Genomic DNA, 27,811 nt, shown 5'->3' with positions numbered 1-27,811 from the left:
TATAGAGTTTTGGAGGAAGGAAAGAGCTTTTCCTTCATCTGTTCTTACGGTGAACAAAGAACCAGCTGTGAACCTTCCAGATTAGTCTCCTCAGGGACTGATGAAGCCGTTACTAGAATTGCTTCATACAACTTCTTTTGTTGGACTATGAGCATTGCAATGCAACCAGGTCCTGCTATTTCTTGTAACCAGGAGATAAAGAAGAAAATACTGACAATCAAGGAGCTTACAGTACTTCACAAATCAATTTTATTAATTTAAACACAAAATTAATGAAGAAGAATTCTGTACACAACTGTGGACACAACACACCTTTATACAATAAGGCCAAGATAAACTTTGTCTTTTCAATCTGCGGAGTACAAAAACATAAAATGAAAAGATTAAAAATTGTCAAATTCTGTTTGCTCCAAGCAAAAAACAAACAAAAAACAACCCCAAACAATTGTTAAATAATTTGGAGAATTTTCAACTGACTAATTCTAGCAGCAACATGAAGAAAGGGATAGGGTAGCTCTTTAGCTACTTTGGGTCTTAGCTGGTGTTTACCCCACCCAATATAATATTAAAGGAAATTCATCCAAAAAGTAATTTCATGACAATAAAAGGCTTTATAGATAAGAGGAACTAGTGCTCAAAGTAATCCCTTTTGGAGAAACATTTTGTATGGTACAACAAAGATGACAATTTTTATTTCCCAGATTTGTCGTGTAATATGTAAGATAGGTGAAGAGAAATATTATTTCTTGGTGATGATGACTGCCACGTCCACTGCCAGCAATGAACTTTCCTGGGAGGGTGGGTGGAGAGTAGGAAAGCAGAGGGAACATGAATGTAGAGAGTAATGCAAAGTTTTGCTAATTTCCAGATGTGTGGTGATGTCCTCCTTTATCTAAACAAGGAAATGCAGACATGATCATCTAAGCACATGAAAACTTTGCTAGTCTCCAATTCATGAACCGTTTCATTAATAAAATATATCTATCATCCACATATTTTATGTGGGAAGAAGCATTTGAATAATCATTTTTTCTGAGTACTTACATATAATACATTAGTCTTTGAAAATGAAAAAGTGAGGTTCTAAGAAGACTTTTTATTCAAATGATTAAAGACACTGCTGTATTATTTTACCAAGGCCTTCCTCACAGCACACACAAAACAATGAACTGATTGGGGGAGGGGAGATTTGGAAAATGAAATCCTATTGACACTTGACATCCATGCTTTTGGTCTTGACAACATTATCTAAAAAAACAAACAAAAACCTATTATCTACATATTTATACCCAGTACACTTCGCTAAGGCCCTGCACACGAATCTGTGCATGTACTGCCTCATACTTCTATCAAGGCATTGCTGCCTTTCAATATTTTCTAAACAATATGTAAAAGAATCATCCATTATTACAAATTTACACCAAAAATTCTTTCTGTACATGATTGTCTCAGTGATGTACATATTATACGTTTAAATTAGACATACTTTAAACTACTTTGCAATGTGCTAAAATTCAAAGTCCTTGCTGTGTCATGAGGCCAAGGCCTTTAATCGCTTATTTCTTAGGCTACTCATAGTCTCTTCAATTATTGGATGCCCACAAAGTCTGTTCAAGGGAACTGAATGGTACTCGGATTATACCTCAATAAAGCTGTTTTTTAAAAAGTCTGTTCATAAATAAGTAGAGGTGTGCAGATTACCCTGGGTATGAGACACCGAAAAGTAAACCTTCTTTGTAAGAACATCCCCCACTGGTGTTCAGGAAACATTTCCGTCTTTATTGTGCAATCAAGTTGCCGTATTGGAGAAGCTGTTTATGTCACATTGAAGATGCTAAAGACTCAGGCGTCTGCAGGTCCTTTCTTCACAGGTTTGAACCATGTAGTTAACCATGTAGTTAATGTGGCGAAGACACATTACATTGTACTAGAACATTCTCATGGCTTCTTTTCATTGGATTCACAGTACTCGAGGCAACAGCTGTTTGAAGAAATAGACGTGCGTGGGCCTTCATTTACCACGAGGGCAGAGGTGAAGGCCGACAGCAGCTGGGCGTCACCACGCTGAAATCGGTAAGTTCGCTAGTCTGGCACCGACAGGGACTCAGGCCTGCTGGGTTCGTTCATTCCCGGTCACAGGGCAGTTACGCGGTTTCAAAGTGCTATGTGGTGGTTACAGGTACTCCAGTTCCAAGGCGTGGTGGAGGGCCATGAGGTCCGAGTGGCTGGAGATCCTCCAGAAGGGCATGGCGTGCTGGGGAAGGGCAGACACGGGTGAGGACAGACCAGTCTCCCAGTCCCAGCCCCAGCCCTGAAACCTGCCTTTGCAGTCCACTCCAGTGCTCCTCCCCCTCACTGCCAGCTAAGATCTTAACATCACAGCTGTTTAAGCCAAAAATCCAAACTGAATGCTCCCCTAAGAACACTGGGCTGCATTTTAAAATGTGAGATTTCTTGAGTAGATCTACACCGTGACTTGAACGCAAATTTCAAACGTAGATAAAACAGTAGCTATGATTGAAACTTTGTCAAAAACCATTGCCTTGGGAAATATGTATTCAGTGGATATTTAATGCTGAAGGTCTAAGAAGTTTTCCTCAGTGGGTAGTATTTTACAAAGCTTTATTTTAGTCATGTAAGAAGCAACTTTTTTTTCATTTATTTCTATTAGGCATTCTTTGCTTGACATTAAAATGGTTTTACCACTTGGGAAAACCTTAAAAGAACATTTTTAAAGGTTTTTTTAAAAATATAATTCATTGATTTTTTTTTTTACAGAGAGGAAGGGAGAGAAATAGAGAGTTAGAAACATCTCTTAGACTAGAAAAACAGGCTGTACTATTTTGCATTCATCCATTCATGAATGTTTTGAATTTGCAGGCATGGTGTATCAGTGGTCGGCAAACTGCAGCTCGAGAGCCACATGCAGCTCTTTGGCCCCTTGAGTGTGGCTCTTCCACAAAATACCAACTTCTGTGCATGGGCCACGAAGTCTCAATCGCACTACACGTGCACGCCCGCATGTGGTATTTTGTGGAAGAGCCACACTGAAGGGGCCAAAGAGTCGCATGTGGCTCGCGAGCCGCGGTTTGCCGACCACGGGTGTAGACGATGCCCCTGGCCCACCCTGTCACAGCCTGTGGGTGAGTAGCAGAAATGTACACTAATCATGAGTGGGCACCTATGTGTTATAATAGGAGTAGGAGGGGCCAAGCCTTTGCCAGGGGAACTGGGAAACACCTGATAAGAGGAGGTAACAGCTGAGCAAGGTCTGAAATGACAACCACTAAGAACAGTTCTTTAATGGCTGTTTGTATTGGGTGGTAGAGGATAAAGGAGAAATTCACTATTAGGATACTGGCTGTGTGAGAGAGAAATATATGGTTAGTGACAATGATTGGCTGCAGGAGCCAAATGACGCAAGGCCTCCTGAACCAAGGAGTTGATTAATGATAATGATAGTTACGATTTACTGAGTATGGTGTCAGGCATGGTCCTAGCACTGGTCACAGACTCTCCCATGTAAGCCTCTCTATTATCACTACTTTACTGATGAAAAACGGAGGCTTAAGGAAGGAACAGAGAGGAGATGTGAATAGCAGCTGGTAAGGAGTGAACCCAAGATTCATACAAGGTCTGGTCTGCACCTGAGGCCTACATGCTGTAATGCCTCCTCACTATTCTGTGGCCTTTATACTCAGCAGTAAACACACACACACTCCTTCCCATGCTCTGTTTGGTAAGGGACACTGAAAAATCTGAGTGACTATGATACATGGATTGGGTTTGAAAAATGTTGACTCAAAACTTTCCTTATTTTTCTCTTATTAGAATAGAAATCCATGCATATTGCAAAATATTTGTAAAATGTAGAACTATACAAAGAAAATCACTTCTAATCCTACTACCCAGATAACCTTCATCAATGTACCCACTCATATTTGAAATGGTGCAGATGCAGTAGTACAGGCATACCTCGTTTAATTGCACTTCACAGATGTTGCATGTTTCACAAGTTGGAGACAAGATACTAACTTTATTGCAGTGATCTGGATCTGAATGTGCAATATCTCTGAGGTATGCCTGTGGGTACCATTCAGCATCCTGTTCATTTTACTACCTAAGCCCATTTCTGATACATTACTTTTAAGGATAATCATTCACTCATTATTGAAAAAAAACTGCAAGTATTCAAATGTACACAGTGTTCTTTTAAATTTAACCATCTACTTGGTATCTATTTTAATATTCCTTTTTAGTTAATAATTAACTTATTTTTCTTAATTTTTGTATAAGTTGTCAGAGATTCTCTGTGCAGCTGAATAATGGGAGTTATAGAGTAGTTCTATTGCTCTTATGCCCCAGGATGTAACAGAGGCTGCTAAAGGTGCTTCAGAGAGCCATCCAGAAATGTTCAGGGCAACTGTCTTTATAAATACATATAAAAGTACTTGTGGAATGCTTTTTTTTCCAGAGCATGTTCAGTCAAATTATTTTTGCATACCAATTATCTGAAGTAGACTTGTTCCTCACAGACAACAATACAAACTAGAAAGCTATTGGTGCTCTCAGAAGCATGTCATGTAGAACACAATGATTGGCAAAGAAATTGAAAAGGGAACTGAAAAAAATACCCGGCTAATTTTTGGTACATGGTTAATGTATAAATTGAGCATTTAATTCCATAGTAAACAAAGGACCTGGACAATGGCTATGTGTTTTTTCTTTATGGGTTGAGGAGGTAATGTCAGCCTTGAGCACATTTAATTTAAACTGTTTTACTTTTAGACCATATTAAAAACATGTTATGGAAGGAAGGTGAGATTATCTGCAAAGATCCCTGCATTGCCTTGTTTAAAGCCATCAGGATTTCAATGACAGTAGTCTTCCTATGTAGAGCATGTCAAGCAGCACCCTGAAACATGTTCAAATGATGCAATATGCCTGTGGTATGTTACAGACAACTCATCACAGTGCAGTAGTAACAGGGTCATTCGAGCAAAAGTGTAAAAGTTTCTACAACAATAAGTGGCAAACCTTAAGTGTACGTGAAAGAGAACAGGCCGTCTCTGGGGACACTCCCAACGTGAGGACAGCAGCTCCATTATCAGCAGTGCTGCATAACATGATAGGTAATGATCTCAGCTATAATCAGGTGTTCCACTCTCTCTAAAATATGTACACTTACTATAACGTGACTGATAAGAAGATGACTGATCTCAGGGGCTCAAACTCATGTTATTTTCCCTAACCAGGCACGTACTGATGTGAAGATTTTATGGATCTAAAGGAGATTCCCAGGACAAGGAGGTCCAAGGTAAATAATTTTTTTCTGCACTAGTGTTTAGCCTGGAACAAATATTTCTTATATGAAGTCAGATATAGTGCCATGGTGGGAGAAGGAGGTGCTAGAACAGCGGTTCTCAACCTGTGGGTCATGACCATTGGAAAACACATATAGCACATCAGATATTTACATTACGATTCATAACAGTAGCAAAATTACAGTTATGAAGTAGCAACGAAAATAATTTTATGGTTGGGGGTCACTACAACATGAGAAACTGTATTAAAGGGTCACAGCATTAGGAAGATTGAGAACCACTGTGCTAGAATGAGGAGATGATACCATACTCTCAAATCTGACTTTAGTCATGTGACTTTGAATTATGACATAGTTTCCTTGGAAGTTGTTTATTTATCTGTAAAATGAGGGTTTAGGAAAAATGACTCAGGGTTGTTTCTAGGTTTAATAAAGTCTATGACCTATATAAGTACTATAGCTACAGAAGATGTTTAATATATAATATGTACATGATATATGCCCTCATTGACAAGAACCAGCAGGCAAGCCATATCTACTAAAACTATTTCATTATAATGTAAGGTAGTGTAGGATTAAGGGTCAAAATGACCTAGCCAGAGCAATCAGGCAAGAAATAAAAGGCATCAGAATTGGAAAAGAAGAAGTAAAGCTGTCTATTTTTAATGACATAAATTTATAGAGCATTTAGAAAATCCTAAAGACTCCACTAAAAACCTATTAGATCTAATCAATAAATTCAGTAAAGTTGCAGGATACAAACATGCTAGCATTTATACATACTAATGACAAATTATTTGAAGAAATAAAGAAAATGATCCCATTTAGTGTCAAAAACAATAAAATATTAGAAATAAATTTAACCAAGGAGGTGAAAGATCTCCACACTGAAAACATCGAAATATTGATAAAAGAAATAAAAGACACAAATAAATGGAAAGGTATCCTGTGTTCATGGATTGGAATAATTAATATTGTTAAAATGTTGATACTACCAAAATTCATCTGCAATACCAACCAAGATTCCAACGGCATTTTATAGACGTAGAAAAAAAATCCTAAAATTTATATGGAACCACAAAAGATCTGAATGGCCAAAGTAAATCCGAGAAAACAAAATGGAGGCATCACTCCCTGATTATCAAAATATTATGGTACTGGCATGAAGAAAAACACAGACCAATGAAATAGAATCGAAAGTCCAGAAATAAACCCATGCATATATGGTCAACTCATATTTGACCAGCGAGCCAAGAATACTAAATGGAGAAAAGACAGTATCTTCAGTAAATGATGCTGGGAAAATTGGCATTTTACATGTAAAAGAATGAAACTAGACCCCCATCTTGCATCACTGACAAAAAATAACTTGAAATGGATCAAAGACTTAACTGTAAGACTGGAAACCATAAATCTAGAAGAAACCATTTCTGTTAAAAGGCTGACATCCAACGTATTTAATGAACTCATACAATTAAATAATCCAATTAACAAATGGGCAGAGGACCTGAATAGACATTTTTCCAAATAAGACATACATATGGCCAACCGGTGCATGAAAAGGTGTTAACATCACTATTCACCAAGGAAATGCAAATCAAAACCACAATTGGCTGTTACCTCATGCCTGTTAGAACAACTATCATCAAAAAGACAAGGAATAACAAGTGCTTGTGAGGATGTAGAGAATAAAATCCCTGTGCACTCTTGGTGGAAATATAAGTTGGTATAGCCATAATGGAAAACAGTCTGGAGGTTCCTCAAAAGGCTAAAAATAGAAATAGCACATGATCCAGCAATTCCACCTCTGGGTATATATCCAAAGGAAATTAAAACACTATGTTAAAGAGATATTTGCACCCTCACGTTCTTAGCAGCATTATTTACAATAGCCAAAACATGGAAACAACCTAAGAGTCCACTGACGGATGAATGGATAAGGAAGATGTGGTATGCATATTCAATAAAATATTATCCAGCCATAATAATGAAGGAAATCCTGCTATTTGTGATAATATAGACATTGAGGACATTATGCTAGACACAATATTTGTTCTCTGACTTATTTTATCTCATTTATGTGTGGAATCTTACAAAAACAAAAAATAAAACACCTCAAACTCAGAGAAAAAGAGATCAAATTTATGGTTACCGGAGGGGAGTTGGATAAAGGTGGTCAAACGATACCAATTTCCAGTTATAAGATATTTAAGTACTCAGGTTGTAATGTACAACATGGTGACTATAGTTAACACTGCTGTATGTTAGATTTGACAGTTACAAGAGTAGATTCCTAAGAGTTCTCATCACAAGGAAAATAATCTTTTAAAAAATGTATGTGAGGTAATGGATTTTAACAAACTTATGGTAATTTAATAATATGTTTATCAAGTAATTATGCTGTTCACCTTAAATTTATACTGTGCTATATGTCAATTATACTTCAACAAAACAAAAAAGTAAAATGATAGACTCAGAGAGAGAACTCAGCTGTAAGCTGGAAAGGGTAAGTTGGGTCTACATTGAATTTGAAGAACGGGCTAAGTTGGTTAAGGAAATGGTGTGTTCATGATAAAGACTAACAAAGATTTTTCCAGGTAGAAGTACTTGGAATATCTAGCTGGGAAGGGTGGCTGGCTGCCAGGAGAGAAACTAGGCAGAAGGACAGTGGCAATGGAGTTGGGACAATGGATAGAAGACACAGTGAAGAGAGAATTCACATGACAGGGACGAGGTAGAGAGCACTGGAAAATATGAGTGGGTGAACTGGTTTGGGAATGCATTTGCTGGTATTCAGCTGGGATGGCATGGGATACCTAAATGCCACTAAGTATCTAGGGTCCTGGAACTAAAAACAGAGATGATCACAAATCTCAATAGAAATGACAGCTGAAACTGTGATATGTATACAAAGTAGAACATGTTTTGGGGTCAGTAAAACAAAAATATTCCCTGAATAATGGGAAAAGAATGACACATCCTTCCTGCTCCTCTTGCCTACACATTCCCAAATTCCCCTATGCCACCTTTCCTTTTGCATTTATCCCTGCTGGTTATATGTAAAACCAACAACACAAAAACCTGGGTGCACGGACACTCGCATGTAATTGAATTTTGCTGAATTAAACTTAAGTACACATGATCTTTGGCCCAAGTATTGGAATTTATCTCATAGAGACACTTGCACATGAACAAACTAAATGAAAACTGTTCACTATAGAACTGTTTATAGAAGTTAATGCTGGAAACCACCTAAATGCTCAGCCACAGGGGACTCAAATTATAGCACATCCACACAATGGAATAGCGGCACAGCAAATTTGAGAGTTAGAGATGCAGAACTCCAGATACTAATAGGGAATGACTGCCAGTATATATTATGTGAAAAAAGGTGTATATTTACCATTTGTATTACAAAAGAAACATATCTGTGCTTTCATCTAAGATCAGAAACAAGACAAAGATACTCACCCTTGCTACTTTTATTCAGGATAGTATTGGAAGTCTTAACCTTAGCAATCCAAGAAGAAAAAGAAAGAAAAGGCATCCAAATTGGAAAGAGGAAGTAAAAATTGTTGATGACAATATTGAAAACCCTAAAGACTCCAAAAAATACTGTTAGAACAAATAAATGAATTCAGTGAATTTATGGGATATAGAAATCTGTTGTATTTCTATACATTAAGAATGAACTACTGAGAAAATAATTCCATTTACAATTACATCAAAAAAGTACCTAAGAATACATTTAACCAAGGAAATGAAAGACCTGTACTCTGAAAACTATAAGACATTGATGAAAGTGTAGATGATACATATATAAAATGGAAGAAAATCTTGTACTCACGGATTGGAAGAATTAATATCATTAAAATGTCCATACACCAAAAGTAATCTACAGATTCAATGCAATCTCTCTCAAAATACCAATAGTGGCAATGGAGTTGGGACAATGGATAGAAGTGGGTAAATGACTTCATATTTTTTTCAGATGCAATGCAATCTCTCTCAAAATACCAATAGTATTTTTTTTCACAGAACTAGAACAAGTAACCTTGAAATTTATGTGGAACCACAGAAGACCCCAAATAGTTAAAACAGTCTTGAAAAAGAACATCAGAGGCATCCTGGTTTCAAACTATACCCCAGAGCTCTAATAATCCAAACACTATGGTATTGGTGCAAAAACAGATACACAAATCAAAGGAACAGAATAGAGCCCAGAAATAAACCCATGCTTATAAGGTCAATTAATCTACAACAGAGGAAGCAAAGACATACAATGAAGAAAAGACATCTCTTCAATAAATGTCATTGGGAAAACTAGACAGCTACATGCAAAAAAAAAAAAAAAAAAAAAAAAAAAGCAACTGGACCACTTTCTTATCCCACATACAAAAATAAAAAATAAACTCAAAATGGATTTGAGTGTTGTTAGACTAGAAACTATAATACTCTTAGGAAAAAAATACTAAAGAGCTTAAGCACAGTTAAGGAAACCATTAACAAAACAAAATGACGACACACTGAATGGGAGATTTACAAATAATATATCTGATGAGAAGTTAATATCTAAATTATTTAAAGAACTTATATAACTCAACGTCAAAAAACAAACAATCTGATTAAAAAATGGATAGAGGACCTGAATACACATTTTCCATATAAGACATACAGATGGCCAACAGACACATGAAAAGATGCTCAATGTCACTCATCATCAGGGAAATGCCAATCAAAACCAAATGAGGTATCACTTCAGATTGGCTATTATCAAAAAGACAACAAATACCCAAGTTACAAGTGTTAGTGAGAATGTGGAAAAAACTCTGTGCATTGCTGGTGGGATAGCTTTCCACTATGGGAAACAGTATGATGGTTCCTCAAAAAGAACATGTGACCCAGCAATTCCACTGCTGGTTACCTACCCACAGAAAATGAAAAAGCAATCTACAGATTCACTGCAATCCCTCTCAAAATACCAATAGTGGCAAAAATCTGTACACCTTACATTCACACTAATTTGGAAGATATTTGCATTCCTATGTTCATTATAGCATTATTCATAATAGCCAAAATATTGAAGGAACCTAAGTGTTTATTAATAGACAGGTGGATAGAGAAAATGTGGTGTACACAGGGGAATGTTAGTCATAAAAATGAAAAAGAATGAAATTTTGCCATTTGCATCAACATGAATGGACCTAGAGCGTATTACGTTAAATTAAATCAAAGGACAAGTACTGTATGATGTCACTTATATGTGAAATCTAAAATACCAAAACAAATGAATAAACAAAGCAAAATGGAAACCCAGTCCTAGATACAGAGAATAAACTGATAGTTTCCAGAGGGGATGAAGATGAGAAGATGGGTGAAAAAACAGAAGGGTAATAAGAGATATAAACTTCCAGTTATAAATAAGTCATGTGGATGTAATGTACAGCAAAGGGAATATAGTCAATATTATTGCAATAAATTTTTACAGTAACAGATACTAGATTTATCACAATAAGATTATAAGGTATGGCCTTGTTGAATCACTGTCATACACCTGAAACTCATGCAGTATGTCAATTATACTTTAATAAATAAAAAGTCACTGCATTAAAAAAAATACCTGGCATATTGTATGTGCTCATTAAGTACTAGTGGATGAATGGCTTTAGAATAATAAATTCATATACTCAGTGTTAGTAAGCCCTGTTTCATTGAAATAAAACTAGAAGCAGAAATTTGCATTAAAAATGTTATAGTTTTCACAAAAGCAGCTCTTTCTCCTGAATAAGCTTAGGATCAAGCATTAGTTTCTCAGCTTCATCTTGGATTTCAGCAAGTTTGATAGTGTACATTTGAAATGGACACCTTTTGATGAAGCCTTCATCATTAGGCAGAATAATGGTTGCTTGCCATTTTCCTCCTGGTTTTGTTCACAAGAGATTTATTTTAAGTAGTTCTCCGATTAGTAAAATAAATGTAGTTGTGTTGTTATAAAACAAGGCCACTTTTACTCTAGGAATGCAAACTGCTTTCATTGTGCAGGAGACTATTACATTTTGATCTTTTTAAAAATCATACATATGCCTAATTATTTTCACTCGAGGTATGTTGTATTAGGGAAACAAACAAAATATGGTAAAAAAAGAAATCCTGGCAGATTTTGACAATAAAGGACACATGTCAAAGAAAGATATCCACAGGTAGATAGCTCCTCACATGCTCTCTGCACTGTCTTTTAAGAGGTGCTCCCAGAAATGCCTGCAAGAGATTTCTGTAGAATAATGTTGCTCTTTTAAATAAACAAAGGTATTTCTAACCTTTTTCTCTCTGAAGGTGTGCTTTCTAATGGTAAAAATGATAGAATTAGATGAAATTGCTGATGAAAGCCCGGGAACTCATTTGGCAAATAGAACAAAGATGACAGAGCACAGACTTCAATAATCCATAACAAACAGGCAACTGGCCGCTACTGACTGGTCTTCATTTCTGGGCTTTATAAAAGTAACTAGATACCTCGAGCAGAAGAACATTATTTAGGGAGATGAAAGGCATCTTTACAGGGGGAAAGAGTGTTGTACAGATTTTCAAGAGGATATAGGAAGCTAAGAGAGACAAGCTAAATGGTTAAAATCAATTCAGAAGAAATGCAAAATCGTTTGATTTTGCAAAAACATTTTAGTGCACAAATGTGCGGAACTTCACTGATTCACTTGATTTTAATTAATCTAAAATGCTCATGAACTAAATTATATATCAGAATGATTTTAAAATTTTTAGTCATAAATGTAACATTGAGGGAGAGTGCTAAATTGTTCTACCTCTGAAAAAGAATGAAACAAACATTACACACTTTAATAGAGGCATGGAAGAGAGATTAACCAAAGAACATACATGCATAACCCATGAACACAGACAACAGTGTGGGGTGTAGGTTGGATGGGGGGAACCATCTGAAATACTGTAAACAATAAATAAAAAAAGTAAAATTCTGACATTTAAATGTGAAAAGAAAAAAGCATGAAAATTCCTTTTTGTAAGTGAAATCATACTTAAGCTATGTAAATAAAGTTTATAATTTGAAAGAACTTTGTGCTAAATCTCACAACTAGTATTGGCTTCAAATACCTGTTTGGCCCCTTTCTAACTGTGTGAACTTGGCCAAGTTATTTACCTTCCTGTGCCTTGGTTTTCTCATCTATAAATTGGGTCCTTCGTCATCAAATTATTGTAAGGTTTTAATAAATAATGAATAGGAAGTGCCTAAAAGAGGGACTGGGACATAAGGGCTTTACAATTTATAGTAATTATAATTAGTTACCATTATGAGCATTAATCCATCAATAGCATGGATAACTATTTCTTTTAGCTTGAATTTATTTGTAAAATGGGATATTGATGAATTTTAGTTCCCAACTCCCAAATTAAATAATTCCCAAGTTAAATACTAACTATTCTCTATTTCCGTGCAGAATTCCATTTTCTATTGTGAATTCTTAGATCTATGCCTCTTAACTTATGCACAAACTTTAAATACTAGTTAAACTGAAAAGGGCAGGCAGAATATAAGAAAGAAATGATCAGCTTGTCTCTCTGGATGATAGATTGATAATATCAGAATCTTATGCAAGATTATTAGGAATCTGAACCTTCTGAAAAATCTGTTCACTTTACATTCACACACACACAATCTTTTAACCCCTGGCCAGGTTCCCACACTGGGAGGCTTCAAGGTACAAGGAGTTTGTTCGAAATAGATGCTATTGGACTCTTATCACATTCACTCATCCCACGGAATCAAAACAGGAAGTTGAAACGAGGAGTCCTCACTCACAGTAAAAAATTCAAAGAGCATGTTCTTTATAGGCAGCTGCTTCATTCTTCCCGGTATAGGTGTGTGTGTCCCAAATATAAATAATAACAAAAGATAAACAGTGGGAATAATTTGAACTGTTCTTCAAAGAGAGCAAATAACCTTAGACCTGTTAATACTTTTCATTCTAACATCAAACCAAGAATTCCTTTACTTGGCACGTTGTGTTCACCCACGCCAAGCAGCTAACAAACGCTGCTCAGTGAGGTTTAGGAAGGGACTCACCCACAGAAACCTCCACAGGGCCCAAAGGATTTCACTGGTGTTCCTTGCATTTTAAGTTGTCATTTTCATAAGCATCCTTCTGTCTACCACAAGCTAAAAAGCCACATTTTGGCAACCTTCTCCTGAAATGAAAACTTCTTGGTAAATCTAGACGGAGAAAGACAAGTCTGGAGAACAGATCCTCACCTCAGGCCCTGGGCCCCACTGGCGTGGATGCTGCTTCAGTTCTAACTGCTCAGAGGTGCTAATCCATTCCATGTCCCTCTGGCCACCAGGAGGTCCTGTCTAGGAATGGCACAGAGATTCCAGAGGCTTTCCCAAGAAGAAGACTTGAGTTTGGATTCCCACCAAACATTCTCTCTAACTCTCCAGGGTTGTATTTGGAGTATTCTAAATTGAGTCTGGGAAAGATTTCAATTTATGGAGACAGCACAAAGGGCTAACAGATGTACCTAAGGACCATGGTGGTTGGCCATTGGTAAAGCTGGGATGTAAGAGCTAGTGTTTAAGTGACAAATACTGCTTAGCATCAAGCTTGGCTGGATCTGAAGAGTGTGGGTTCCCACCAGCACTGATCACACGTGGGGAACATAAAGTCCTGGGCACATTGCGTATCTGTAGGCATAAGTGAAATAATCCATTATTTAAGAGTCAGGGTCAGCTTCTATGCTTTCACTGAAATTCAGAGGCACTGAAAGTGAATTAAGTCACCTTCAGACTCTATAAGAAGGCTGACCACCTGTCATGCTTAATGATGCACCTATATTCTGGTGACTTTATGTGCCACTTCTGGTATATACTAGAATACTCCAGAAGAACCAAACTGAAGAACTGAATCCCTTATGGAATTATACAGTGATTTCTATGAGTGTTTGGGGAAGGGAAAGAAAACTGTCCTATTGATTAATCTCATATTTAATGCTCTCCAATTTAAGAAATATTTATAGGGTACGACGGTGCCAAGAATTAGGGAGTTGTAAAATATTTTGAAGACAGTCTCAAACAACAAATCAAGCAAAATAATATCCCTAATTTGCTACAGCGCACACTTTACTGCTAACACAGGCATGTAGGCAAATAATAACAATGCCCACCATTTATTGCACACTTCATATATACCCAGCTCTGTCCCATGGTCTTCACACACCTCAACTAAACTATGCCTTAAACCAGCCCAGTCAGCGAGGTGCCATTCTTATTCCCACTTATAGATGAGGAAAGAGAAAGAAAAGAGTTAAGTAACTTGCTCAAAGTCACGGAACTGGTAAGCGGCGGCTCTATAATTCAAACCCAGACTGTCCAGCTCAGGAGTCCAAGCTATTTACAACTTCTCCAGTTATGTTATAAGTGAGTGCCACTGTAACCAAGCTCTTACAAACAAGGAAATTAGAAAAAGTGCTACATGAACTGGATTTTGCAAAGTAAGTAAGATAATGAGACTAGAGCATTAGAGAAAATAAAATTCCATGCTGAGCAGAGGCAACGGCGGGGAAGAAGTGCTGGGCGTGGCCAAAGGACTGAGCACACCAATGTGACCGAAAGGTAAGGAGCGACAGTGAAAAAGACTGGCAAGCCAGGTTGTTACTATGGAATGTGGTCTCCTTAAAATACACCAATGAGGAAACTTTGCTAAGTTTTACCCTCGAAGGGATACAGAGGAATGAAAAGAAGTATGAGGGGCAACCTGGGCGTCAAGCTCCCTTCCCCATATCTCAAGAAAGGCAAGGTGGCGACTTCATCATCAAAAGAAGGCCTGGACTCCAGGGCAGCAAATAGTATTGCAAGCCAGCCCTGGCCTCCTGGTAGAGCCTTTCTGGAGTGATGTTTGGAAGGTTCTCAGGTTGCATCCAGGCTCAGAGAACAAGATTTTGATCACCTGGCAGTGTCTGCCACAGGTGCAGCGGGGGGCATGCTGGCTGAGCACACCGCACGTGCTAGCTGTGTCCTGGATGACGGCTACAGCACGGAGCCTGCTCTGCTCCCAAACATCACACCGAAGTCTACGTTCTGTGAACACCAACCATCCGTGACCCTTGAGCTTGTGTGCGCCCCTCTTCAAAAAACCCACTTCATGTTTAATTCTGCACGGCCCCCTTTCAGTGCTGACGGTTCAGAACACATCCATAAGCGGTTTCAGAGAAAGAGAATGTGTGTCAGTGACCCAGTTTTGAGCATTTTGAGGACCAAGAAACATTAATGGCAGAAGGTGTACCCCTGGGAACACTCACCTTCTTTGCTCCTTGTTCCTCTTCCACGCCATCGCCTATGACGACGTACACCACTTTTCTTCCAAACCTCTGAATTATCCTCTCGAAACAGCTTTCCTTTCCTAATGGACAAAAATAAATCACGAAACATGTAAAGGTTGGATACTCAGTGCTATCGCACTTGCACTTTTTATTGACAACACTTTCTTCTTCATGCCTGTGATTCAACCCTCACCTACTTGTGCAAACTAGAAGGAGCTTTTACAAGTCGTGGGGTGACACGTGGAACAGCGCACTAAATTAAAAACTGTAAATTAATTCCCCATGTGGTGTCCCATCCCTTGAAATTGACCATTTTAGTACTCTTTTCCCAAGGACTTGTTGATTGCAAAGCAGGTCCTAGTCTATGGCATACAGCATCCGAGGGGAGAAATACTCTTGCAGAAGTATTTTTTTCTATAAGCTGAGACTAGACAAAGGCATGTCATTCTGGCAACACATTTTAAATTGATTGTAAAATTGTTTCATGATCTTTTAAACTCCGAAAATCATGTTTGATCCAAAGGCTATCGATAAGGATGGGAAAAAATGGAGAAATCAAACACTATTGAATTCACCCCTTCATTTTCAGGTGGGATTGTATTTGAATTAAAGACCCTCCCCCCCAAAAGCCTAACATGTTTGCCTGAAATATTCTCATCAACCTGTTTCTGCAATAAATGTCAGGTCATTTGGGGCACTTCAGGGAGATCATGCTTGCCTTACCCAGACATCTCATGTTCAATACAGCCCCTTCCTAGAGGAGAAGCAGGTAAAGGTAACAGAATCCCTTTATCTATCTATTATCTTTCCCATGTCATGACTTGGTTTGGGCTCCCATGGCGGCTGCACTGTCAGCACACCCGGCTCTTAATGCAGCCATTGTTGCTTCTTAGAGAAGAAGCTGGTGCTCCCAGTCCAGGGCTGCCAATGGGGTCATTTTAATGGACAATGGGGCAGTTTATAGTGTTCCACTGTGAATGGCTGAGCGGGGCCTGCGTCTCTTTCAAATAAGGATCAGATATACACGGGAACAAATTGCTTGTTTGCTTAAACAAATGTCTGCTTTATATTTGCATTTTGCACTAAAATATCTCGTTTGCATCTGGCAGAACAAAAATAGGGCCAGCCTTAGTCAAAGATGTCATTTCAATGCTTCTTTAGTCACCCACTAAACTGTGAAATGTTAAATCACTTTAAGAAACAAATACAAAGTACAGTTTTCACTGCAAAAATATACAACCCAAAACTTGGGTTGCAGTGAAACTACCTTTTTCTCCTCAGAGGGAAATGTTATCGGGTTTTTTGTCAAGTGTCCTTCGCATGGAAAACGGAGAAGTAAACTCATTGTTTTCTTAAAGGTGAAGCTGTGGTGAACAAAAAAATTCTCACCTATATGCTGTCTCCTACAGGCTTCGTTGTGAATTTGGGGTCATGCAGACATTTTGCCCAATAAAGATTTAAAAATTGAAACTATTAGAAGTTAATTTGAGTTCCTGTCTGGAGTTTTCATTTTGACCAGTGCATTTTTGTCGGAAAGAACATCATAGCTGTTACAGGAGACACCAGTCATCTTCGCCTATGACTTTGACATTGGCCTACAAGGAAAATGCCTAGGTTTTCTCTGCTGGTCCCCATATTATATCTCACTTCATGGCAAAATTAGCATTAACTATAGAAGTTTCGATCTCTACTTTTCTTATTAAAAATACCATCGAAACAGGTTTTGAGATAATTTCTACCACCATAAATTCCTTTCATTCTAATTTTTATTCTGTGCTGTAAAAAAAGTTCCAATATGTCAAACAAAATGCCCATTAAAAATACTTACTTGTTATTATCATTTCCTATCACCTAACATTTTTGAAGTATTTGGAATTAAAGTTCAATGTGCATGACGTAATACACTACATGCTCTTTCTTCTGGGAAGTAAGGCAATATCCCTCTGTCCCATGTGCTGCTTAGGAATCTGTTTTGACTTTCATGTGCTGATAAACCTTTACCTTGGACCCCTCTTTACAAAACACAATATGACTCCTCTGTATTGATACAGAGAGGATAAACACCTGACTTAATGTGAACTGATGGCTATTCTCATGGAACATGAGAACATATAAAATTTTGGTTATATTGGGCTATGGGAAATTCTATTCTGTTCCTTTCTTTTCTTAAGAATTTTCCAGCATTCCGTTCTGGGCCCTTTTCAGGAGGCATCGGTTATTCTCCAACTCCAACTATGTATTTCCAGTGTCACAGAGCTATGTGAATATCCCATAGGCTCTTCAAACTCAACACCGATAAGATCAAACCCTTCTCTTTCCAATAAAATCACCGATAAGATCAAACCCTTCTCTTTCCAATAAAATCTGGTTCCCCATCAGTTAATAGAGTAAACAACCATTTATTCATAAAGTTCATTCAACAAACGCTTACTGAGCACCTACTATGTACTGGACTCTAAAGCTACAATGACGAATGAGACAGACAGACTTAACTATCTGGTGGGGAAGTCAGGTTATAAACAAATAACTACACAAGTGATTTTTTTAGCCGTAATTTAGTAGTGCTTTGAGGAAGAAGTATGAAAGTGTAGTCAGAGGATAGACGTACAGGCGTTCCATTTTTGCTCCTTTTTCTTAAGAGCTGAGCAGCCAAAAACAACCTTTTTTCCACCTACCAGGATACTTTTCTCCAGGACTCACTAAAATAATATTCATCTCATTAGGGTGACATACAAGGCCACTTCTGACTGGACCCAAGTCTACCTTTCCAGCTTCAGCTTCCCATGAACATTGCACACTAGTCACACAGGACCACTCACAAGTTCCTCAGAAGGGAACATGTTTTAATGTCTCTGTCTTTTTGCTCTCACAAGACCATCTGTCTAGACAACTCATACTTACTGTTCTATACCCAGCTCAGATACCAGTTCTTCCCTTTAGCTTTCACTGACATTTGTCCTCTGCCCCCTCCTGGGGGGAAGTGAATGTTTCCTCAATGAAGTACATGTTCAGGCACTTAGTGGAAGGACCTCCTAGGATGTGGAAAGGTGTCTAGACCTTGGAATCAGAGATCTAGTTTGTCCATTTTCTTTACTATCAACCTGAACGATTTACTTAAGTCTCTAAGCTTTAGTTTCCTGATTTGTAAAATGCAAAGGCTGTGAAGATTGATTTTAATATGTAAAATGCTTAGTAGAGTTCTGGGCTCTAATAAATACTTGATAAATGCTCATTTACATATTTCTTCGTCATTATAGTTAGTTAGCTGCCTGCTTCCCCTGTTAGATAGTGAATTCTCTAAGAACAAGAGCCATGTCTTCTTTTCATCCCACTTTCATTCTGTCTTGGTTTGTATTCTAAGTTTTACTTTCGTTTTCTTTCTCCAGTTATGTTTCATTTTTTGCAAGAACTTAATTTTTTGTATCCCCATAACAAAAATGGGAACTCAATGGTTTACATGTGTTGAATTAAAATAAAGCAAAAAATAGTTCCAGCAATAATTTAAATAAAGCTCTTATTAGAATTGTTTCATTTCTACTTTGTATATTTCAATACTACTATTTGTTTTAGCTTATAAGATTTTTTTATGATGTTGCCTAAAGAAAAATAAGATAATCTAGAATTGATGCTAACTTGGCTGTAGCTAAAATGCGTAGGTCTTAATGTTAGCCAGTAAAGTGAAATTTTCTGAATAAAACTACACGGGTTATGATTTATATTTCTCTTCATGTCCAAAACCAATTTTGACAATAAAATTGGTTAAATTATTCTTCTAGTTTTTTTGGCATCTAGCATTCTGGAAAAAAGTCTCATTTAATGCCTTTCATTTTTAAAGCCTGAGGAAGAAGAGTCCATTGTGAAACAAAACAAAAGCAGCTCACCTATTTTAGTTGCACTGTAAATATTTTCTATAGGGAATACAATTCCTAATCCATACAGCAGGACTTTCGCCAATGCTGGGATAAGCTGAGTCGTTGTTACTAAAATATTCACACAGTTTGTCCTATGAGAACAGAAAGAACAAAAAAAAAGACTTGAAAAATAAATCTCCAAAATGAACAAGTGTTAGCACAGCTCATTTCCCAGCAAAAGCACCATGAAGGGGCTTGGGGCGCGCTTACCTGGAGTGAATGAGTGTGAGGGCTTTCAGGGCCAATGTCAACCAGGAGTCCGTCAGGGCTTCGATCTCGGCCCTCAGCTGCAGCCAGGCCTCCCTCTTGGCCGGACCGAGCAGACCTATGGATTCAAAAGCACATGAACTACTTCCTTACCAGTGTGTCTGTTCCACGTTATAAATCATAAACATGTGATGCTGCTACTACTACCACCCTCAAGCTTTATAGTAGACCAAGTCATTTTTCACATAGTAGCATTCATTTGACAAGTATTTAGTATTGTAGGAAACATCTGTTGAGTGTACATTCCTAGCATCTCTTCTTCTGGTGATAGAAGTTATCTCTTCTCTTTGGGGAGCCTACTCACACCCATTCCTCTAACCATGTAGTTGGACAGAGCCAACCCTACCCTCTGGCTCCCAGGGTAGGAGCATGACCATGGCTTGGCCAGGGAAAGTCAATCTTGGAACTTTTGCTGAATCCATTGGGAAAGATATTTCTCCACCCAGTAGAAGCAATGGTTGCATATAAAGCTGGATGTACCAGTGGTCATCGTTGCCACCTTCTGGGAGGGACTGACCTAGAATGATTCCTGGAGGAAAAACTAGGCAAGAGATTCTTGATGGCATCGTTTGAGCACCTGGAGTTCGCCATGCTGGAAACCAACACCACCCCGACATGTTCATTATTGGGCCACAACATTCCCTTTTGTGCTAAAGCCATTTTGAACCACAATGAAAAGATCCAAACTAATACAAGAGCACCTACTGCTCAGAGCATCCACTGGGTAGAAGGAGCTTTTTACAAGCCATCTCAAGTCATCTGGGCAAAGACTGTTAATCCCACCTCATTGGAAGGACAACGAAATGTCACAGAGGTCAAGAAACTTACTCCAGATCACACACCTACTATTAACTCATGGAGCCAGGACTAGACTAGACTTGCCAGGGCAGCTGGCTTTAGTCTAGTATTCCTGTCACTAAGTCACAGTGAAATAATCACAGGTCAGACAAAACTGCTCTTAAAAAAGTTATATCAAAAAATCATGACACAAAAGTGTGTGGTGCTCTGAGAATTTTATCTAGGCTGTCTTAACTAACCCAGCGAGATACTGGTGACTGTCACTTGCCTCCGACATTATTTTTGTAGGTGTTGTAGATCTCTTTTACTCGTCGGTAGCGGAAAGCCAACTTTCTCATCCAGTCTACACCGCCGCGCACGCCGGTCGCCAAGCATAAATTAGCGCTGGTGGCCGCAGCAGGGAAGCCATCTGTTCCAAAGTTATATGTGCTATTTAGATGCAAGAAAAGCCCAAAGTTAACCAAAGCAAGTTGATCTTAATTAGCTGAGCAATTACACTATAAAATGGAGTCGATCACATTTCTAGGCGCTCACCTTAGGTCTTGCCCATTATCATCTGAAGAGACATCATCTATATGAACTTGGTCACATTCCTAAAATGCAATTAAAACGCTACATGTCATTTTTCAAAAAGCATTTACTTTTTTTTAAACCACAGAGTTATTTAAAAAAAAAACGCACAACTTTAATTGGACTGTTTTCCAACTATGTCAATCAGTAGGTGGCAGTCTTGTTAAATCGGCATTTTTACCTACTTCAGGTCCTCTTCTAATAGAAGAAAAGAGCAGTGTCATTAAGGACTACTGTTATTCGGCTTCAGAAACCACATTTTTGTGTTTAGAAAGGAAAGTGATTGAAAACAATTAGCATATGTGTTCCATAAACCTCAGGTACCTGAGGACACCATGCTGCTCAGAGCTGATTCAGTCAATGCCTTCCCATAACTGAAACCAGACATTTCGGTAAATGTAACATGCTAGAAAAATTAAACCTGATGCTAACTGCCAATGAAATTATGACCTCTGATTGCTGTCGAGCCACACACCAACACAGCCCGAGGCCAGTGTGCTGAGGAGGCCAGACAAAAAAATCTGTTACTGGTTTGCCATTGATTTGAGAGATGCGAGTTTTATTCCTTCTCTCTCTCTCTCTCTCTCTCTCTCTCTCTCTCTCTCTCTCTCTCTCTGTCTCTTTCCCCCTTCTCCCCTCTCCCTCTCTCTGTGTTTGCAAGTGTAGGAGGAAAAAAGCATGGGAGACTTCACAACCCAAATGAAAAAAATCAAATCATGCACTGTTTTTTATTTATTTTTTACTCCTATTTTTTACCGTTTCACTATTATTACATACTAATTTTAAGCATTAGGTTTATGAGTTTATTATAGAATAATGTTATTTGAACAGACTTGATTTTTTGATTTTTCAGTCCCAAACCATATGTGAACTTGTTAGAAGAGGATGCCATAATTGTGGGCTCAAGCTGTATTGGACCAGGCACCTGTTAGCACATGAGCACCCTGTACCTACCCCCTGGGTCCCCACAGCCTTAGAGTTGTGGGAAGAACCGATCTCACACAACTCAACAAAGCAGAATCCAACAAACATTTGCTGAACAAGTGAAGGCACACTAATTTGGAGACAGACAAGGTCTCCAGTCCAGAAAGAAGCAACACATCCTTGGCATGCTTTCATATTTCAGTCATGAGTCTTCTCTCTGCACTCAGGCTCCGAATACCCCAGAGGCCTTTAGTATACTTATTTCCCTAAAAGTTTTAGTTCAAAAATATTATTAAGAGAAATTTCCAGGCATACGCCCTATATTTTGAAAGTTTCTGATGAAAGGTCTGGTTACATTTCCTTAAAGAGATCATTTTATAAAATCTTAACATTCAGTTTGCAACCAAGACAGCATTCACCAAGCACCACAGTGACAGGAGGTGTATTTTTATGTTGCCGGTTCCTTCTGAACAAATTCTTTGCTCTCCATGGATTTGTGAGGAAGGGAGCAGGAGATAGAAATGGAAGGAAACTCAAACCAGCTGTTGCTTAACAAAATTAAAACCCTGACCCCAACCTCTTCTCTAAAGCATCTATTTTCCAGGCAACCCGCTCCCAGCAAGCAGCAAGTACTAGGGAGGAAAAGACTTTGACCTTGTAACCCTCCCCTGCTCTCCCGAGGTCTATAACCTCAGATAAGAAAAAAGGAAAAGCCAGTCCAGGAGGCCTCACATGTGGACGATGAATTGCACATTTGAAGACCAGGCCATTTCTGGAAAACACGTTTGGGACCTTCTCAGACTTATTCCTTTCATGGTCTTTCTGAAGGTGAATACTAGTTGTGGGATTTTGTTTGTTTTGTTTTTTTTACAACATACTTATTCTGGCTTTGAAGAGATTCTAAATCATGGGTAGGAGTTTCTGCCATTCACCTAGTCAGAAATACAGTGGTGTTTTTTTTTTTTATGTTGTTGGTAAATAACTCTTTGGTTCGTGTACCAAAAAAAAAAAAAAATCATACCCACAAACCGAACCAAAAAGCCATAGTAATTTTTCTCTCTTGGGATAAAGAACAGACAGGAGGAAGTCAAGCAACTACAAGAGGAAAAGAGATGTGGAGAAGAATGGATTTCAAGGAATCCAAGTTGACCTACAGTTATTAGGTTGACTCTGGGGTGGGGGGAATTCTTTGGAAAAGAGGGGTGTTAAGAGGCTTTTCTTAGACTAAAGCCCAGTAAATCCCCATTACCAACAGAGCAGTCAGTTATCTGATCATGACTGTTAATGACTCCACTGTTGCTATTGTCCCCCCACATCCTGTGTTTGTTTTCTCCTTCGAGCTGGATTGGAGACTTTCTGTCCCCAGGCTGAGGCCTCATTTGAAGTTTTGCTCAATATCTTCCTTGGCCCTAATTAAATGTCAATGGCGCTTAGCTTTTACCTGCAGATACCAAACTCACTTCCCAGTGACTGGATTAACGAAGAGTTCCCTGTGGTGGCAACAAGGAAACCCCCCCTTATCAGGAGACTTTGTGTAGAATGATTGCAGTGACAATCGATGGAAAAATCAAGAGCATTGTTTAAAGGGCCCAATTAGCACCCCAGTAATTAAAAACACACAGGCCACTAAAGTGTCTACGTTAACTGTGTTGCTGCTCGTTTCACTTAGCAATAGGAAAACACCATCTTGCACAGATTTCTAATCAATAAGGTACATACTGAAGATTCATCACCTGTAAGTCTTTGTATGAGTTTATGAATAATGGTATAAATGTTTTGAGAAATAAGCTATGTGTGTGTGGTTTTTAGGAAATTTTAATGAGAAACTGTAATGTTACTATCTTGATGCTTACCTACTGAGAACTTTAATTCCTGAAAAAAATGGAGACTATTAAGACACTGAAACGTTTCACAGCAGAGCTGCGTGACGCGGGAACTGTGCTGGGTGTACCCGCTCTGAGACTAGAAGCTGCAGGTCCCTACATTCTGAAATCCTCAATCTCTCTCCCTGGGGATGAAACAGCCCTGAAACTGTCTCCTGCATCTTGTTGTTGTTTGTCTTCAGAGCCTAATTTTAGGTTTTCATTTCTGCTTTCTGGACTTGGTTGTTTTTTAGTTGCCAAATGTGTTTTAAATCCGATAATCAGATCCCTGAGGGAGGGGAGGGGCGCAGAGGGGGCCCTGCCCACTGAAACAACAGCAGAGCTGAAAGCCCCACTGGACGGACCCAGACATAGGAGACGGGAAGGGGGGCGTCCCCTATTTATAGGTGCCAGAATGTATTCCTAAAACCCCCACTTCTGGTGCTTCCCGCACAGAGGGCAGAACATACAGACTTCCATGGGAAATAAGCTTCTATTCCAAAGAGACAGGATGTGCTGAAAACGGGCTTTTGAAGTAAACCTCCAAAAAGTCCTGAGAGGGTTTGAAGGAGCTCAGTCACGACTGAACCCACATCCTAAGGCAGCATGCACAGGTCTAGGGGCCCCCAGGGCCAGTTCAGCTAGTTGAGCATATTTTATGCAATAATCTATCTTGTTGAGGCTTGAGATGCATCAGGGACCCCCAACCTGTTTCCGTGTCTGGCCTGGGCCTCACTTGGGCCGAAGTAGCAATTCCCTGGACTCCTGGTAGAGTTTGAACTCAACACCCATCCCAGCTGGCTAATGGGTGCCTTAGCTTAGAAAGGTGGTCACTGATTCAAGTATCTAATTATCAAGGGGTTACTATGTTCTAGGTGCTATTCTAGATGCTAAGGACATACCATTAACAGACCAAGGTCCTTGCCATTTTGGAATTAACATTCTAATGGGACAGGCACGGCAACACAAGAAAGCATGCGAAATGCACACCATGACCGACAGTGCGAAGTGCTAAGGAGAAAAACTACAGCAGGTTAGGGAAACATGCAATGCTGCGCAGGTGCCTGGGGAAAGGGCCTTCAGGCCAAGGAAAGAGCATGTGCAAAGGCCCTGAGGCCAGGGCAGGAGGGAGGAGCAGAGGGGAGAGTCCGGAGGGGAAGCGTTAAATGGCTGGCAGGGAACAGCAAGGAGCTGGCTCTGGGAGTTTTAGTAAGCGATGAGTCCCTGCACTGTAGGCACCTACAGGTTAACAGAAAAGACACGTTAATTCACTGCACAGTTGACAATTCCAGGTGTGGTAAATGCTGCAAAACCTCCCTGAAACCCAAAGGAACACCCTCCTGCTGCATGGCTGACTTCTATTAGTCCAAGGGGGAGGGTGTGTGTCTGAAAAACGGAAATTCTATTTTGCTGGATCAGGGAGGGAGAGCAGGGCCCACCGTTCATCCTTGTTGCTTCTGTGATGAAAGCAATCGAACAAAGAGAAACGGTGGATGACTAGAGATGGTTCACAACCACCAAGCTGTGGCCACAGAAACAAAATCCGGCTCTGTGACCCCAGACTGCCAATGCGGGGCCTCTCCTTCCGACGGCTGTGGGCTGGGCGGCGGCACTCAATGGAGAAGCTGCCCTTCTGCCTAGGAAACACCCCGAGGTAGAGGCAGCGGAACTGGGGAGCTCATGAGTCCCGAGAGCTGAGAGGGAAGGCTCTGGAAGAAAGATCCTTTACCCCCCAAGTAATAGTTGTGAGAGCTCCTCTGGGGCTGGTTAGGGATCAAAGACGGGGGCGGGGGGGGGTGTCAAATCGACAACATATTTTGCATAAAGGCTCTGTATCAAGTCAGCAGCCGAGGGATATGTACTTGACGCTGTTGTTTAGCCGATGTCACGTCCCCCCCCACAGCACACCCACCCCAGCACAAACACACCTAAGGAAGAGGCGGGCCAGGGCTACCAAAAGGTTACAACCAGTCAATGAATTTAGGCGCCGCTAAAGCATTCCGCCCACTGTTCCCCGGCTGCAGTGGGGCCCTCCCTCTGCCAAATCCTACAGCCCCAGGGATACGCCGCCCGCTGGCACTGCCTGCCAGTCTCCCGTGTGACAATTTGTATTCCTTGATAATTAAGATTCATATTTTGCCCTTCTGTGGGGGTTCTGCAGGCTCCTTCCTATATTTTTCACACAGACTCCGATTTTTGTTATGTTACTTATTTGGAATGAAAACAACGGCATTTCATGTTATAACCCATTTTACAGATATGAGAAGTGAAGATGCAGAGAAGTTAAGGAATGCAAGGGGAGTGCTGAGACACTGGGTCTCAGACCCCAACTCCCAGGCTCCCTCAATGTCACACCAAGCGGACAGCTGCCCCTCCACACAGTGACCGCGACCTAGGTTTTCCGTTGTTTTGAGCTTAGAGGACCCCAGCTCCCACGCGTAGCCTCCCGTGTCCGCCCCACTCCCGCCTGTGCCCAGCACTGTGACCACAGCCCCGGCCAGGAGCCCCCTCCTCCTCACCACCAGGCCTTTCGATGACTGGCACTTGGGAGGGAGCGCCATTGTGGTGACCAGGTCTTTGCCAGGGTACAGAGCACAGTTGTAGGTGGTGTGAGCATAAGCATTAGTGTGGTGTTGACACAGCACGTCCCAAACAGGAGGTCTGAGGCCCAGGAACAAGGATGTGGCCACAGTCACGGCAGGTGGTGACGATCAGAGAGGCTCGGTGCTGAGCTCTCCGGTGCTACATGCAAACCTCCGCTCCACAGGGCTGACCCCCGTCATCTTCCAGGTAAACCCCATGAGCCAATCGACCAGGGGACCGGGGCCTACCCTTGGTGGCCGCCCTTTAGGGTCCATGGCCTGTGCTTCGCAGAGGAGTAAATGAATAAAATTAGCAAGCCTCGGTGAGCGCCGGTCCTCAGCTCCAGATCTAAGTGCTCATGGGTTAGCAAGTGCCCACATGGATTTGGGGGGGGGGGGAGCGGGAACGGCCAACATGTGGAGCAGCCGAACACCAGCTTCGGTGCTGGGAGTGGGAAGAAAGCCGCCATGCGCAAAGGCACACTCGCTCTCAGAACTCGGGGTGTGCTGTTATTCTGCCTTTTTGGTCGTGTCTGTCATTATTCTTGGCACTGCCACCCAAGCTGACCTTCTTCTGATCCATCATCATCTCTGGCCTTCCAGGGCCGGGCCACAGACATGCTCTCTGGGACCAAGCCCCAGGAGTCACTCCGATTTTGTTCAGGGCTCATATGCAAAATATTAAGTTATGGCTGAATTTTTCTGCAAATATTTATTCTGCTTTGATACCGTCGTGGTTGTACTTTTTCCCCCAAGACGTTCACTTGTGCCATAATGATGTAAAAATACACCCTACCATTCAAGTTAGTTTAGGAAAGTTAATAAAAGGAATTAAGGCCGTCACCATGGGTCTTGCATCTGTGCCAAGCACAGTGACGGAACAGCCAGCTCGCTGGGGCGCTGCAGCCCCGAACACGACACTAGAAACATAAACTCCACGTAAACTTGGAGTCTCTGAATAAACAGAGACTCCACGAAGACGTTGAGGTTGGCTGCATGTTATGAAAGGGAACAATATGAAAATGTTACCACCACGTCTTGGGAGAAGTTGAACTATACAAGCCCGAATCCTGCTGACCGGGGCTCTATTTGCTCCATTCCCCAAATGGACCAGGAGGAAGTTAACAGCATCCTGCCAGCTAATTGTTTCAACGCCTCCCTTTACAAAGTAAAAAACGGGAGGAGAAAGGAGTGGCTAGAGGACGAGCTATTTCCTTGTGTCCCTACAGG

The 27,811-nt window shown here is 40.1% G+C and overlaps 1 protein-coding gene across 1 annotated transcript in view; it reads right to left on the bottom strand.

Moving 5' to 3' along the window:
* Window positions 1-291: 291 nt before the first annotated feature.
* Window positions 292-27,811, bottom strand: part of EYA1 (EYA transcriptional coactivator and phosphatase 1) — a 274,836-nt gene continuing 247,316 nt past the window's right edge. The window contains exons 13-18 of the mRNA XM_006086365.3: window positions 21,178-21,236; window positions 20,912-21,072; window positions 19,789-19,903; window positions 19,549-19,670; window positions 15,647-15,747; window positions 292-2,254 (exon numbers count right to left, since the gene is read on the bottom strand). Of these exons, the coding sequence (XP_006086427.1) occupies window positions 2,174-2,254; window positions 15,647-15,747; window positions 19,549-19,670; window positions 19,789-19,903; window positions 20,912-21,072; window positions 21,178-21,236 (639 nt within the window). The 3' untranslated portion in view covers window positions 292-2,173. The remainder of the gene's footprint in view (window positions 2,255-15,646; window positions 15,748-19,548; window positions 19,671-19,788; window positions 19,904-20,911; window positions 21,073-21,177; window positions 21,237-27,811) is intronic.

This window comes from Myotis lucifugus, unplaced genomic scaffold (assembly GCF_000147115.1).
Source record: "Myotis lucifugus unplaced genomic scaffold, Myoluc2.0 scaffold_27, whole genome shotgun sequence".
NCBI lineage: Eukaryota > Metazoa > Chordata > Mammalia > Chiroptera > Vespertilionidae > Myotis > Myotis lucifugus.
Note: the sequence above shows the minus strand (reverse complement) of the source record. Positions and strands in the feature narration are given on the sequence as shown.